At 34.9% G+C, this 15,282-nt stretch overlaps 1 protein-coding gene across 1 annotated transcript; it reads right to left on the reverse strand.

The window, feature by feature from the left end:
• Positions 1 to 5,085: 5,085 nt before the first annotated feature.
• On the reverse strand, positions 5,086 to 14,264 carry LOC106458828 (EH domain-containing protein 3-like). The gene is made up of 2 exons (XM_013918378.2): positions 13,193 to 14,264; positions 5,086 to 6,258 (listed from the first exon to the last, which is right to left on the reverse strand). Exons 1-2 carry the CDS (start codon positions 14,105 to 14,107, stop codon positions 5,560 to 5,562), a joined length of 1,614 nt encoding a protein of 537 aa, XP_013773832.1. The 5' UTR covers positions 14,108 to 14,264; the 3' UTR covers positions 5,086 to 5,559.
• Between the last annotated feature and the right edge of the window lie 1,018 nt (positions 14,265 to 15,282).

A 15,282-nucleotide genomic window follows, 5' to 3' on the forward strand; every position in this document is an offset into this window, starting at 1 on the left:
AACAAGAACACAACGTTGTTCCAGGAAGATGGAGCACCGTGTCACACTGCTAGAAATACCCAAAAGTGGCAGGAAGAAAATGGTATTCAGAAGTTGCCCTGGCCGAGCCAATCTCCTGACATGAACCCCATCGTAAACCTCTGGGCCATACTCGACCGGCAAGTCAAGAAACAACAAAAAAAAAAACAGCATCGAAGAGTGATCTACTCCAAGTTTTGAAACAAGAGTGGGCGAAAATCCCAAAGTCTAAAATTGACGAGATGATTCTCACGATGCCCCAAAGGATCAACGAACTCCACGAAGCGAAAGGAAGATCTACTAGATATTAATTAAATTATAAATATATCAATTCATGTGAATGACTGAAAAATTTCATTTTTTCTGAAAAGGTGGTGTCTATTTACTTGTGACCACGCTGTGTACATACCCCACTAATTTCGCGTCACTATTGAACATGTACATAGCATGTGACTACTCTCCTCCAATAACACTGCGCCACCTATATTGGTGCAGTTAGCTCCCTTTGCTATTCCTGCTCAATTCTCACTTTCGAGAATTGGCAGGTTCTAAAAGAAGAACACCAGCAGTGGACAGGTAAGTACCTACTTCTGATATGGTCTTACCTACCATTACACAAAGCAAGAATCCTAGACTGCAAAGGTGGAGAATCCAGTGTAGGTGCTTAACGTTGAAACCAAGCAGAAAGAGACCGCCCACAATGAATGGGTGTGCTCCAAGATGAAACCAAAGCACACATATAGAATACTGCACTACATCTGCAATAGGCATGGTCTATTTTAAAGCAAGAAATAAATCTGATACGGGCAGAAACAAATTATGTGCACAAGTGCAATTTGTTCAGAGAGAGGTACAATCCATAATAAAATAAAAAATAATGAACTATGTAGATACCCAACCTCAAAAGGACAGACGAAGTTCCATAACTCGCCATTGGCATAAGGAGATTAAGGATGAAAAGGATAAAAACAGATATAGTATAACAAACAGTGGCTAGGGCATGTGGGTCGTGTTACATATACTCATCAACCCCAACCATAACTAAACAGTGTGTAATACGTCAAGCAACTGGAATTATGAAGAGGAAGTTAGCAGTCAGCTGAAACTGGACAAACTCCCGAAACCACCATAGGAGCAAGAAGTACAACAAACTGAACCCTCATTATGTGGTTGTGGCATTGCCTCAACTCAACCATAAGGACAGGCCAATATCTGTGACTGGTATTACAAGCAGAAATCACAACTCACCCAATCTAAATGCAGGGAAGAGATATCCTGCATCCAGAATTACGAGGAGGACATGGAATATTCGCCTAACTGTAGGAACAGTGTACGTGCACCCCATTGCTGGTAATATGAAACACACAAAGTCACCCAAACTGAAATGTAGGAACAGGGTGGTGTCATTCTCAACCCAGTATTATAAGGAGGATCCCATGTAGGCTGATCCTGTTCCAACCAACAGTCATCCACCTAAAAAACAGCATCCAGGGGAAATGGAAGGAGGGAAACCAGCTTTGCCCTTTTCTCACTAAGTGGAAATTATGAGAAGGTATGGTAAATCAAAATTCTACAACACACTCAGAATGAAGCCTCCATGGTCCATCACCCAAGTGACTATGAAATGGGAAGTGTTAAGGACTCCCTTGCTTCACTGGAAGAAAAACAGGGAAAAATAAATGTGGTGGGGAGTTTGGAGGAATGTCACACCAGAAAAAAGTGCAACGAGTGTCCATAATTGCCTATTTTAATAAACAATCAGGTAAATCAAAGAAACATAGAGGATGTATGACTCGAAAGGACCACAAAAGGAGGGAAATGACATGGAAAAACAAAACCCCATGAAACTAGAGGAAACAGAAGGTGTTCCACAAAGTCACCAAACAGCTAAACATGGTCGAAGTGTACAAGCCTTTATCAAACAACCAGATGAAGAATTTCGAAAAATGAGGAATGGAAGGGTGGAAAGGATGGAAACCACGTTCAAGAGACCAAAGACAGAAAGTGGACCACCACCTTTGATAAATGGACATGGATAAAGATCTGATGGAATGGAAAAGGAAAGATGCAACACATGGAGTCAGTCTCTGGGCTGGAGAAATGGACCTGTCAAAAGCCATGTGTAAAGACAGAGTGTGGTGCCAATCTTGATGAACAATATCCAATCAAGGTTGATGGAGTAGTGACCAAGACACAGGTAAGGATAGAGGAGGTTGTACAAATAAAGGTCAAAGCAGTGGAAATCATAGTTGCACCAGCCAATTCGGAGCCACCAGTAGGACTTGACATGGAGTGGTTTAGATTAGGGATAGAACTTTGCAAAGGAGTCGATTAGGATCGTATGCATAGATCTAATCAAAAACACCTTAGGTGTGAAAAAGGTGTGGCCAAAAAAGGACTGAGCATGCAACTTGTAGGAATGAAATCAAAATTTGTGGCCAAACTGATAGCTACACTTTTATCATTGATAAGAATTTTACATCAAATATTCATTCATTAGTTAACTAGGCCGCATATTTTGTTTTACTGTATTTGCTATAAAATTTCATTCCTTTAAATTGCACACCGAATGCTTTTTTGACCACACCTTTTTTTAAATCTAAGGTATTTTTGATACGACTTTTTGTCAATACACACCAATAAACCACACCAAATAAGAAAGTGAAACTCAATAGTAACCAACATTAGCCTAAGGATTGCAACCCTATTATTTGGAACAGACCTTTACTTTACAGAACTAATCAGATTCTTTAAAATATATGGTGGTAGTTTTCCTCTCCAAAACAGTGTTAATAGCTTCCTTTACATGAAATTCAGATCAACAGTTTTTGTCATCACCTCATGCAATTGGTGGAGCCAAATCAAGCACCATCATTTACACTAATTGCTTAAGCTTAAGCTAATACCACGTGAAAGACCTGTGGATTGAGGGATCATTTCATGAGGAGAACCTTGTTAGGATGAGATAATTGATTCACATGCAGATTCAGGGCACCAGGAACATGACGAGATAAAACCACAATGTGATGGCCAGAAAAGGAGATCCAGGATCTGAAAGCACAGAGACCTAGAATTGGTATACCCTTGCTTGGTGATATCAGCGACTACTGTGGAGTTTTTGGAGTGTACCATAACCACTCTCCTCTGCACGAAGGAAGGAAGTGGGACAAAGCTCAACAAACCACCATAAGCTAAAGAATGGTAATATGGAGAGAGGACTCCTTGATCAACCAGAGACTGGAAGTCCCCCAGGAGTCGAGATAAACACCCTAACCCTCTAAAGATGAGTCTGTGAACAGATATGAATCCAGACAAGGAAGGGGAAGTGGAACCCCACCATGGTCTGGTCTATGTCTAACCATCAAGCCAGGTTGGCTCTGATCAGGGAATAAAGGGTAAAAGGGTGGTCCAATGGATCCAAGTATAATTTACACTGATATAGTAGGGTCCACAGAAGGGAACACATAAGAGCATCTGAGCCACACCTACCACGGGCATAGCCACCATGTGTGAAGTGTACAAGTCAAAAACTTACTACGGAACCACTGAGAGAACAGGAAGCAATATGAAGAAAGGAAGAGAAGAACAAACCTCCACCATACTGAATAACATGGTGGCCCAGCAACTGGAGTGGGAAAAAGAGAACAAGCAAAATCACCCATGCCTCAGATATACAGCAAAACCAGAATATGCATCTACCGACGACCTGATTAACTAACTGTAAAAACAAAAATGGAAGGGGAAAACTCCTAAAGAGGTGTAGAGTGTGACAGACAAAAATAATTAGGTGTTGGAAAAATAGAGTCCACTTGGTCTTCTCCTTGATTGTATTCTTCCTCAGAAACATTGTCAAGTTGAAAAAAAGAAAAAATTGCTGGCCGAACATATTAATCTAGCTCTCTGCAAATTAAGGCCTGCACCTCCTCTGCAGATGAAGTCAAACCTGATTCCTGGGAATTCGTCCCAGTAACGTTTTTGAATGTAACGGGAATATCTGTAATCAATACATTGAATTACAAATTCATACTAAGATCCCTTATAATTTGGTAACAAGAAACAAATTTTTTAAAAATGTTGAAACAATTGAATGCAAACACAGTAAAATAAAATTGTTTAATAAAATATTGAAAAACCAAGGAAGCACAATTATAAACAAGAGCCACATGCGAGAAAACACACATCTAATCAATGCTGTGCCATCCAGAAAGTGAGAATTGAGCGGAAATAGCAGAGAGCTAGCTGTGCCAATATAGGTGGCACAATACTGTTGGTGGAGAGTAGTGACATTCTGTGTTCATTTTCAACAGTGGTGCAAAATTGGTGGGATGTATAGACTGGTGCACAGAGCATGAACATTTTTTCAGCGATGCTTAGAGTGCAGAAAGAAGATCGAGGTAGCTTTGTGTGACAGGAGGTAAGACCATATTGTAATGACTATTACGTACAAAAATCCAGTAAAGGCACGTATCTACCAAAAAAATATTCTGCCAATTCTAATCCACCTATTTCAGAATGGTACTGTCAATATAGGGCTGCAATAATTATGAGCTGTTGTTGCCGTACATCATGTCACATGGTTTCTCAAACGTTCATGTCATAAGGAAAATTACTTCAAGAGACAAGCATTCATTCCTGCAGATCTACACGAAGAAGCAGAAATTAAAGATGGCACCTCTAATGACTTTGACTGAGTACACTTATGAAACATTTGTAACACTGCTGAATTTGACAATTTTGAAGTCTTATATTTGCCAAGATCAATGCAGTTTTATGACAATGCATATTGTATTTATTTTCTGTTAAATGTATTGAACAAACTCAGATGAAAGTGTAGAAATCCAGTTGTAGGCATTTTACCAACATTATATACTTAGTTCTTTCTTTACATATTTTTATTCTATTTATATTGTAAGATATTTAAGTGACCCATAAAAGTTGGAATTATTTTAACTTATTGGATGCGAGTCAATCACTACAAAATTAATTGAATAAAATTATTTATTGAGATTTTATATTTTTCATTAAATGAGTACTTCACCAGATAAATATATACAAAATTACTTGAGTCTATATCTTAAAACATGAGACAATAAAAGAAAACTCTTTGATTTTAGTCAAAAAAGCCTTAAAACAATTTATAGTATCACACATCTATTTATATTAAAAATAAGATAACTATTACAATACTTTGCTATACATTCTAACACATGATTCAGACAAAACAAATACACCTTCATATATTCTTGTTTAATATAAAATAATATAAGATGTGCAAGTAAATATAAAAGCATTTAAAAAATATTTATGTATGCATATATACTTTATGGGTCCCCAATACAAGTACTTAAAAGATTATATATATTGTAAAACTTTGGTATTTGGAATGGTAAACAATGAACAAAGCTTGTGAGCCTTTTCCTTGTAAGCAACAATCTGTACATACTACAAATAAATGAGGTTTCATGTAGTTATCATTCAGGTAATAAATAAGTTTATCATAGCACAGATAAAAACAACTGTGGACTTTATAAATTTCAAAGTTCAAGCTACAAAACTGCGCTTTCCTGGAGGAATAAGATGTTTTGGGAGCTCTGTTGGAATGTCATGACCCTCAAGTTTAACGTTAATTAAGTGCAATGCTAAAGCAAACTCATCTGAATCCAACATCCCATCCTTATCCAGATCAGAAAGCTTCCAGATCTTCCCCAGCACAGAGTTGGGAAGCTTAGAATTTACCATATGTGCCTTAGCACTGGCTCCAGATATTTTTCCATCTACAGGGTTCAAACTTTCAAAAATTTCATCATACTTGAACCTCTCTTTAGAAACAACCCAATCTTGTTGCAGAGAACCAGCATCAGCCCCTTCACCACGGCCATAGCCAAAGGGGCTCTGCTCTGCCACTCCTTCAAAAGCTCCTCCAATAACATTACCATTGTTGGTGCTTTCAATCTGCTCATGAGGAATCATACTCATAAGCCGAGAAATATCTTCAGCTAACATCCTGTCAACTGTTTCTATAAGCTTTAGTTTCATATGGTGAAACTTTGTGAAATCATGGTCAATTAATTTTTCCTGCATTTCCTTCAGATTTGGGAAGTCACCTGGAGGAATCTGTTGGTCTCTTTGAATCTCTGCATACACATTGCCCAGGTTCTTAATAAGTTCTTTTTTCTTGCTGTCCTTCCCAAAAACAGATGGCATGTCTCTGCGAAGGATACTGATGATGTAAGCATGTACCTGCAGAGAAACCATCAGAAACAAAAATCAAATAAAACATTACATTATGTTCTGTTTCATAAAAGGGAAAAAGCTACTTTACATTTTATACTTATTTATATATTTGGTTTGTAGTTTCTGTTAGTATAGCTTCAGGTTTAAAAAAACACATCAAACTGTTAATGTAAGACTAAGATTTTTAGCATTTTAGGAAGATTAAGTTGATAATCTTTTAGAAAAATAATTTATGTACATTAATACTAGAATAAAAAATATTGTCTACATTACTACAAAATTGAAAAAAATCATCCCATTTTATTTTTATTTTACCTCTTCTTTTCTTACTTTTATGAGAAAAGCTATCTATAAAGAAAGTATTATCAATACAGTAATCATTATTCAAATTCAAAGCAGTAGAATTATTAAAATCTTGGTTTAATCCATAAGGATATAATGTTCTTAATTTCAAGATGTAGAAGTTCTCTCATTGAAGACTATTAGTTTCTTCATTAACTGCTTCTAATATATTTATCTTAACAAAAGTAAAAGGATGAATTCTAAAATGCTTTAATTCTATGGAATTCATTAAATTGTTTTTAATTTGAGATTATGCAAGTTTATACATACATGTAATAGATTTGAAGTTTGACCCACATATTCCATATTATATTCAGTACAAGATAAACTACATTATTTAGAGCAGTGTTTAGAGCAGAACATGCGAGACATCGTTTGCTATAATATCTTATAAGATTAGCAGCAATTTAATTACTATAATCAGCCCGCTAGGCTAAATTACCCATATATACAGGTATTGCTTGATTGGATCGATATTTTACTGAGAAATTTTAAAACTTCAAGTACCCGTTCTGAAGCTTGTTTGAAGCTCTAAATCACATTACAACAATACATACATTAATAATCTGGATCAAAAAATTTGTTCTAAAATACAGAGCACAGTGAGATTACTGTCACCAAAAATGTTATTTTCCAGCAGAATGAATGTAAGATGATAGTCCTACTTACCTTTTTTAGTTTTTTTGTTTACAACTTTTTGTTTCAAGTACACTAACACAACAAGACTGAGAAAACATATATAGACTACTCAAAATTTGTTAAGGATCACTTTTCAAAGGACCAGTGACCACTGATAGTTGTGCACTTTATTTCTATTACATGTTTTCAAACACAAACTGTACTCAGTTTTCCCAGTGTATTTTAACTCAATTGAACAGTAAAGAGGATATCAAAAATAGACCTTTTTTTTTAATTGGTAAGAAAAAACAAATAATGAAACAAGTCTTATCAAGTACGCATTCACCACTGCCTAACATATTCTCAACATAATTCTGATGAGTTCGTGACTGGTGATTTCATTCCTCTCATGGAGAATCATGGGCTAGAGAGAAGGCCAAAAAATTTGCTAAAGGGAAAACCAAATATGCTCAATTTGGTTCATATTTAGAGAATGAGCAGGCCACTTCATATGGTCATTAGTCATTTTCTGAAGGAATTTCTTCATGAGCTAAAAGCAATGTAGGACAATCATTGTTATTCACAAGGACAAAGTCATTAACAATGGAGCGAGTGTATAACTCTAGGTAAACAATCAAGGATCTCACACCTTTACTTCACAACTGTTAAAGAGCCATCCTGAAACACATGATTATTCTTGTAACTAAAGATGCTGCTGATCTAAAACATGCTAGACCCACCAAAATAACAGTTGTGTATAGTCACAATGAGTACTGAAAGTGCTTCAAAGATCACATTTCTTTGGCATGATGATTTGTGGAGTCAAGACATAACTTGTGCTCAACCCTGAAAAGCAGGAATGTCCAAGACAAGTGGTATTGAACCCAATCTTAACAGTATTGCTTGTGAAGCTGGATCCACAGGATCCTAATACAAGTTTTTGTGACCACAAACCAGCCACACTGAATCTATAATGGGCAGTTTGAGCTGATAAAATAGCTCCAAATTTGTTTTTAAGGTCACAATGGATCTTCTATGCTGTCTACAAAAGGGTCTCATCATGCCTCTAAGTTCAGGAATCAATCTTATCTTGAGTTTTTCATCTTTGTTAAGCCAATCCCATGCTGTCTCTTTATGTGTTCATGGATTCTGCATTGCTTTCAAGCAAAGGGATCACTGCCTCACATCTAATACAATAACAACAAAATGTTGAGACACTCCATTTTGTAGCATATGTAGACAAAATTACAAATTCTTCATACCTAAATGCTGAGCTCAAAATTTAGTCTACCATACAACACATGAATGTTGCAAATAGAATACTAACTGAAGCAAGTAAGGTGAGATAAAAAATTGCACAATATGCAAGTAAGTCCTAAGGCCAAGATGTTAACAAAAATTCACAAAAATGATCAATATGTAGCTGCCATGTTGTGAAATTGAATGCTATGCAAGGTGTAAGAAATGCCACTTTTGATGGGTTAGAGGTCACAAAAGCAGCCATTCATTTGCCACTATTTTCAAGTGGTTGAAGTCACTTAGACGCATGTAGCTATACATAAAGTAGGCACTAGCAAATAATATTATTATATCAGAAAAACTTTCACAGTGGACTTCCATGCATGAAATGGAAGAAAATGCAAAAAACACACAACCACATACATATATATCTAGAAATTTACCATACTACCAGTAGTTTTTAGAGCTGTGTCCAGGTACCCAGGAAGGGAGTGAAGAAGGCAACCAGGAAGTATGTACTTGGTTGAAAGTATGATGCGTAAGGGTAATTACAACGTTTCTCATTGACGGATTGTGTATACCATTACTTCTTAAACTTTTTTGGAAATTTTGTAATGAAAATGGGAAAATTGGTTATTTTCTTATTTTTTCAACATCTTACAAAAATGAAAATGGTAAACTACCTGTTTTCCTATTATCCTTTTCAACAAATTACAAATATGAAAACAGTACATATACTTCCATTTAACACTTTGTGTTTCATGATAGTTAAAATAGGTAAAATAGAGGTTTCAATAATGATAGACTCATTTCCAAATGGCAACTTGCTTCATTTATTTTTACAAACCACTCTTCATTTATATTACTAGTCAGAGAATATTGAATCCATTCAACTCCCAAAGCATCACTTTTCTTCACTAGAGAAAATGCATCTCATTTGAGAAACTAATGCCTTTGCCTTAACTTTACTAATTGTCTGTGTCCTCAAAAATAAGTGAGGACATTGCAGTTATTAAAGGACAAAACTTCCAATGAAAATTCTTTCACATAGACAACAAAGGAAAATAAGCAGACTTCAAATTCTCATATTATTTCTTTAAGTCACAAAACTTTAAAATCAAGTGATATGTACATTCCGTAGTTCAACAGCAATGGTTTTCAGATGTCACATCTTATTAATCTGATCTTTTTGAGCAGAGGTACCTAGGAAGAATAAACTACTTCTGGTATAAGACTTTACTAGTTTCCTAACAAGATTAATGGATTCTGAATGGAATGTGTGTATTATGGGACTTTCTTTTTGAAACAGCTTTCTCAATATTTTAAAGCTTGATAAGATGAACACAAGAAATATTGAGTTTTGTTTCAAATGTTTTTCAGGAAATCAGCAAGTCTTCTGCACTGGACATTTCTATGACCAACATAATTTTTTTAATCACTAAACAATGAAGCACCTTTTAACCCAATGTACTGTTCATGTAACCACTGACATCCTTAGATTAGAGACAGAAACCTACACTAAAATATTATCACAAATAGTCAGCATGAATGTGGAAAAGGAACATTGCAAGTAATGCATTGAATTTGGTCTTTCATAAAGCTTTTCACAGGGTGCCACATGACATCTTAGGAAGATTACATCTGCTGGGGCAAGAGATAAGCTAGTTAAATGGGTTACAAATTAATGGGTGGTAAAAGGTAGTTATAAATGGAACAAAATAATAGTGTATCTCAGTGTCCTCTGGCAGGCCCTTTGATATTTAACATTTTGCTTAATGGCATTGCTAAAGAACTAATCAGTCAATGGGATCAATTTTCAGACAATTAAAAATAATTTCAAATTGTACTAAAGATGTTGAGGTTTTGCAAAAAAATTGGGGCTATTTAGTGAGTTGGGCTAATAGCTACAATTTGCATTTAATCTTAATAAAAGTTAGGTTATTGATTATCACAATATTAATTACTCTTATAGCTTTTCTGGGGAAGTATTAGGTAAAATTGATGAGGAAAATAATCTAAGCATAGCTATTATAGTCTTTAAAGCCTCCTAGACAATATATAACAGTTAGTAATAAGGCAAACAATATTTTATAGTGTACAATTGGAAATACTGAGTATAAGAATAAGAAGGCCATCAGTAGGACCTCATTTGGAACAGTGTATTCAGTTTTGGTCAAGGTATTTAAGAAAAGTAGTTGAGTTGGTGAAGAAAGCTCAGAGAGGAGCTGTTTAAATGATTTCAGGTTTACATGGGTTATCACATAAGTTTAGATTGAAATCTCTTCATGTGTATTTGCTGGAGAGGAAAAGGGCTTGGGAGGGAGATGATCGAGGTTTTTTGATATTGCTAAAGACTAGGAATCTATAAACCCAACGCAGCATTTTCATTAAAAAGAGTAAAACACACTTTAGCAGTAAATCTAGAGGATAGAAGTTCAAAATATTGAAAACTGAAACATGACTCCAGTTAAGGTAGTGTTACTTTTATTATAGGGTGGTGGGTGGTCATCTTATGGAATAGTGTCTTCTGGAGTGGTATAATTGTGACAATGGAGAAGTTTACAAAAAGATTGAAAGTGTGTTTTAGAAATTAAGGTTGGATACAAGAAAAAAGGATTCTATGTAGTTTTGAGTACTGTGATGGTAAGAAATTGGATAGCCCAAAGCAGCCAAATAGGCCCACGTTACCCTACAGAAAAGGAATGATGCAAGTAAAAATGGGCACAGAGGTTCAGGATGGCTTGTACATTTCTGTAGCCTTTCCTACAAGAAAATGACTGAAATTGCTGACACGTGTTAAAATTTTTAACGTCTTAATATAAAATTGAAGATCCAGCTTGAAAATTGTTGAGAACTGTATAACGTGCATTTTCCAAGTGTATATGATCAGAGTGATCCCTGAAATTTGCAGAGTTGGTTCAATTTTACGTGCAGTGGTGTGTCAAGATGAGCTAACTTGGATTTATGGCTAAAATATTATTAATAACAAAGGTACTGAAATTGTAGACTAATGCATTCTAATCTTTATAAGTATAAATATAATAAAAGGTTGATTCTTAGTTTTGCTCCAAGTAGGTAACTTGCTCTGACTGGAAGGTAGTATTTATTATTAACTAATATCAGTATAACACAAAAATATGATACCCTATAACCCAAATGCTTTACAAAAGGTGAACCTTTTGAAAGCACTTGGTTTATAGGGTATCATATTTTTGTGTTCAATTGATTCTTGAACCTACGTGTTTTTCTAACATCATGAATAATATTAACAATTATAACTGATGAGGTGATAATGTTTTGTATACCTTTATTATTAATACTATTCTAAGTCCCAATCAAGCCCACAAAAACATAACTAACTATTGGCATCTATCATGCTCTACAAGTTCCATCCCACTTACCCCTGAACTAACTTTAACCATGCTGAAGTTGGCTAGTCTTTACTTTCAATTTCCAATCTACCCACCAATAATTGTATATTTACTAAAATTAAACTATGTCACAGCTTACAGATAAACCTAACACTAAAATTTTGTGTGTGATTAAGGAAATAGCAACATAATGGATTGTCCCACTATGGGTATCAAATCCCAATTTTTCAGTGTTATAAGCCTTCTGGCTTACCACTGAGTCGTTGGAGGCAACTAATACTAATAAAGGAAAATGACATAATGATTTATTGGAATTCAGAGGGCTACTAGGATTATTCCAAAGAATGAAGGGTTAACCTACAGGGATGGTTTCAGATCTCTTAACTTATTCTCTGTTGACAAAAGACAGGTAATATGTGATCTTATTGTAGTCTGCAAGATTATCTGAAAGACTTATAGGATCAATATCACTAATTTATTTATGCTAAATTATGAAAACAACAAGATGAGAGAACACAAGTTTAAGATTTGGAAAACACAAGCTATGCTACAACCTACATTTAAAACAATTTTCTTTTTCCAAAAGGTTAATTAATTAGCTTATGAAATAAGTTTCCATCTGCAGTAGTTAAGGTTGGCATTTTATGAGAGATTAAGAGGGAAATCAATGATTTCCTGAAAAATAAAGGGTAGGTTTCATATCTATTTTGCTTTTGGGATGAAAAGGGGGTGAAGATCAGGGACAGCACAGATGGACCAAATGTTTTTTTTTATTGTCAGTATATAATGAACATTTTTTTATTGCACACTACTAACAATGTGTCATTGTTACCCCCCCCCATCTTTACACAATTCCAAGAATTTTATACATTCTTATCAGCTTCTCAGCTACTGTGACAATAACTTGGTTTTTCACTTAGTTAAATTTACTGTTCACAAAGCACATTCACTTTTCATATTAAAATATGGATTTTGAATGACTAGAATGAAGGCAGCTAGTCAACAGCATCCATCATCAATTCTTGGGCTACTCTTTTCTGATCAAATAGTGGGATTTGACTGTCACTCTTATAGTACATTCACAGCTTCAAACTGCAGAGTGCATCTTTGCAGGAACTGTACCAAAACCATGAACCTTTGAATTAACAGTATGTGCATGCTAACCATTAGAATATACTGGTCCCACATGCTTTGGAAGCCTAGGCTTGCTCTCACTACAGTCTCAGACAAAATTACATTTGTCTTATTTTTGAATATTAAATTTGAAGTTATATTGAAAAATCTCTGTGCAAGTGACAATTATTGTCTTGTATAAACAGAAAAATATTTTTATTACATTATATTTACAAAAGAAGAGGACCTAAACATACCTTTGCAAGTCTAGCACGCTTGATTAAGTCATTTAACTTTCTAAGGGCAGCATTTCTCGGTAAACTTTGGATATCTTGGAAAAGATCTTGTTCCTCTACCTCAAATAATTTTCTGTTGATATCATATTTTAAAGGTTGATCCCAAAATGATCCAAGGTAAACCCTTGCCACTTCTGGAGTCTGAAGAACCTTTCCCAACGACCACATCAGAGCACCATAAACTCTCATGAGTTGCTGATGGTCTACCATGTCAGCTTTGTTTAAAACAATTCTAATTTTATCATCATGACCCCTTAAAGCCTCGATGCTTCGTCTAAATTCGTCAGAAATATCTAGTTTATGAGCATCAAAGAGTAGAATGATTCTGTCTACCCTTTCTGCAAACCATTCTAAAACACCAGTAAAGTCATAGCCTCTGTCAACACGTTGCTTCTCTCCAGACAATATACCTGGAGTGTCGATAATCGTAATACTTTTCAAGACATCTGACTTTACCATGGAACACTGAAATCGATTTAAAAAGGAATTTCCAAATTTTGAAAGTGGTCTAAATTGTTTCTTTGGATCCACTACTAATGCATTTCCAGGAACAATACCATCTTGTTCTCCGTACATAACTGCAATAAACCGATCAGTAGTAGGCTCTGGACCAATTCGAATACCTGGAAAATCCTTTTCTAACAAATATCTAATGAAAGTAGTTTTTCCAGTGGAATACTGACCAACTAGTAAAATCATTGGCTTAGCATCAAAGTCAGCATCATCAAGAGGTGGTGAATGAAAATCATGAAAACAATAGGCATCTTCCAGTGGGAGGACCTTCGCTTTATACACTTTCTTCAAACCTTCAACAACATTTTCGAAAATTTCTGGCTGTTTTTTGCTATCTTCGTTTCTATTTAACCATGAAAACATCTTAAAACTATGCTTTGTCTAGCCCTACAGTATAACTTTACGACTAAATACTGAAAAATCAGATTTGACAAGCCGAGAAAACAACCAACGTGTTTTATCTTACAAGTTACAACCCTGCTTAAAATAACTAATACGTAACCTTATTACCATACCTTGATGATGTGTATCTAAGTTTCAGAGCCCTCTAAGGAAATGTTATTAAATATGGACTGATTTTTCTTTTAATAAACAATTTAACATATCTCTGTAGTTATTCGCTTATAATAATTCTACGTAATTAACATGCATATATTAAGTTTTTGGGTAGATCTAAGTATTCGCATTTTAGACCTCATGTAAAATTATATATATATATTTATTCAATGTAGTCCAAAAACGCTCAGAGATAAGACGTGCCGACAAAAAAAAAATGTCGAAAATCTATATAGTAATTAATGGTGTATAATAAATAAGCAATCACATGAAGGAGGGTTTAAGCCCAAAACGTTGTGTCAAATTAACGTTTGCTAGATTTGAGTACTATCGTATATAGTGTTGTTGTTTTTTTCTTAAACTTTGTCTTAAATCTTCTGTGCGGTTTGTTTTATATATTTGTTTGTATCTGTATGACTTTTACATATTGTTTATCCATTTCATTCTCTGCCTTTTTTTTTTCACTTTCCACCTCAATCTTTCCAATAAGAATAGTATTTTGCAGGTTGAGATGCTTTGCAGCCTGTCCGATGTATTTTAACTGTCTACTGGCTATGATGTTCCTTAACATTCTTAACATTCTTCTGATAATCCATACTTCAATAATTTCCAATCTCATACACATCATCTTACTGGTGGTCCATGTTCCAACCCCATATAATAATGTTGTCATAAAACAATGAATAATTCTCAATCTAGTCTAATTGGTAATCTTTCTGTTAGTTAGAACAAGAGAGCCTAACTTTGTTGGAAAGTAGGAGGAGCAAAAAAAAAAAAAAACACACGTCAATCTAACATAATTGTTAATAATAGTGTATGTAAACTAAATGTAAAAAAAATACGTGCCACTTCTGCTCTATTTTTAGGCGCCTATGAGTTAGAACTTCTTTCATGAAGTTAAATCAATATTACAGTCTCTATTATTCTTTTGGTCTCACTCTCAAGTCTTCCATCTGTTACGTCTCCGTTTGTTAATTGATTTT

The sequence above is a fragment of the Limulus polyphemus genome, unplaced genomic scaffold (assembly GCF_000517525.1).
Source record: "Limulus polyphemus unplaced genomic scaffold, Limulus_polyphemus-2.1.2 Scaffold520, whole genome shotgun sequence".
Taxonomy (NCBI): Eukaryota; Metazoa; Arthropoda; class Merostomata; order Xiphosura; family Limulidae; genus Limulus; species Limulus polyphemus.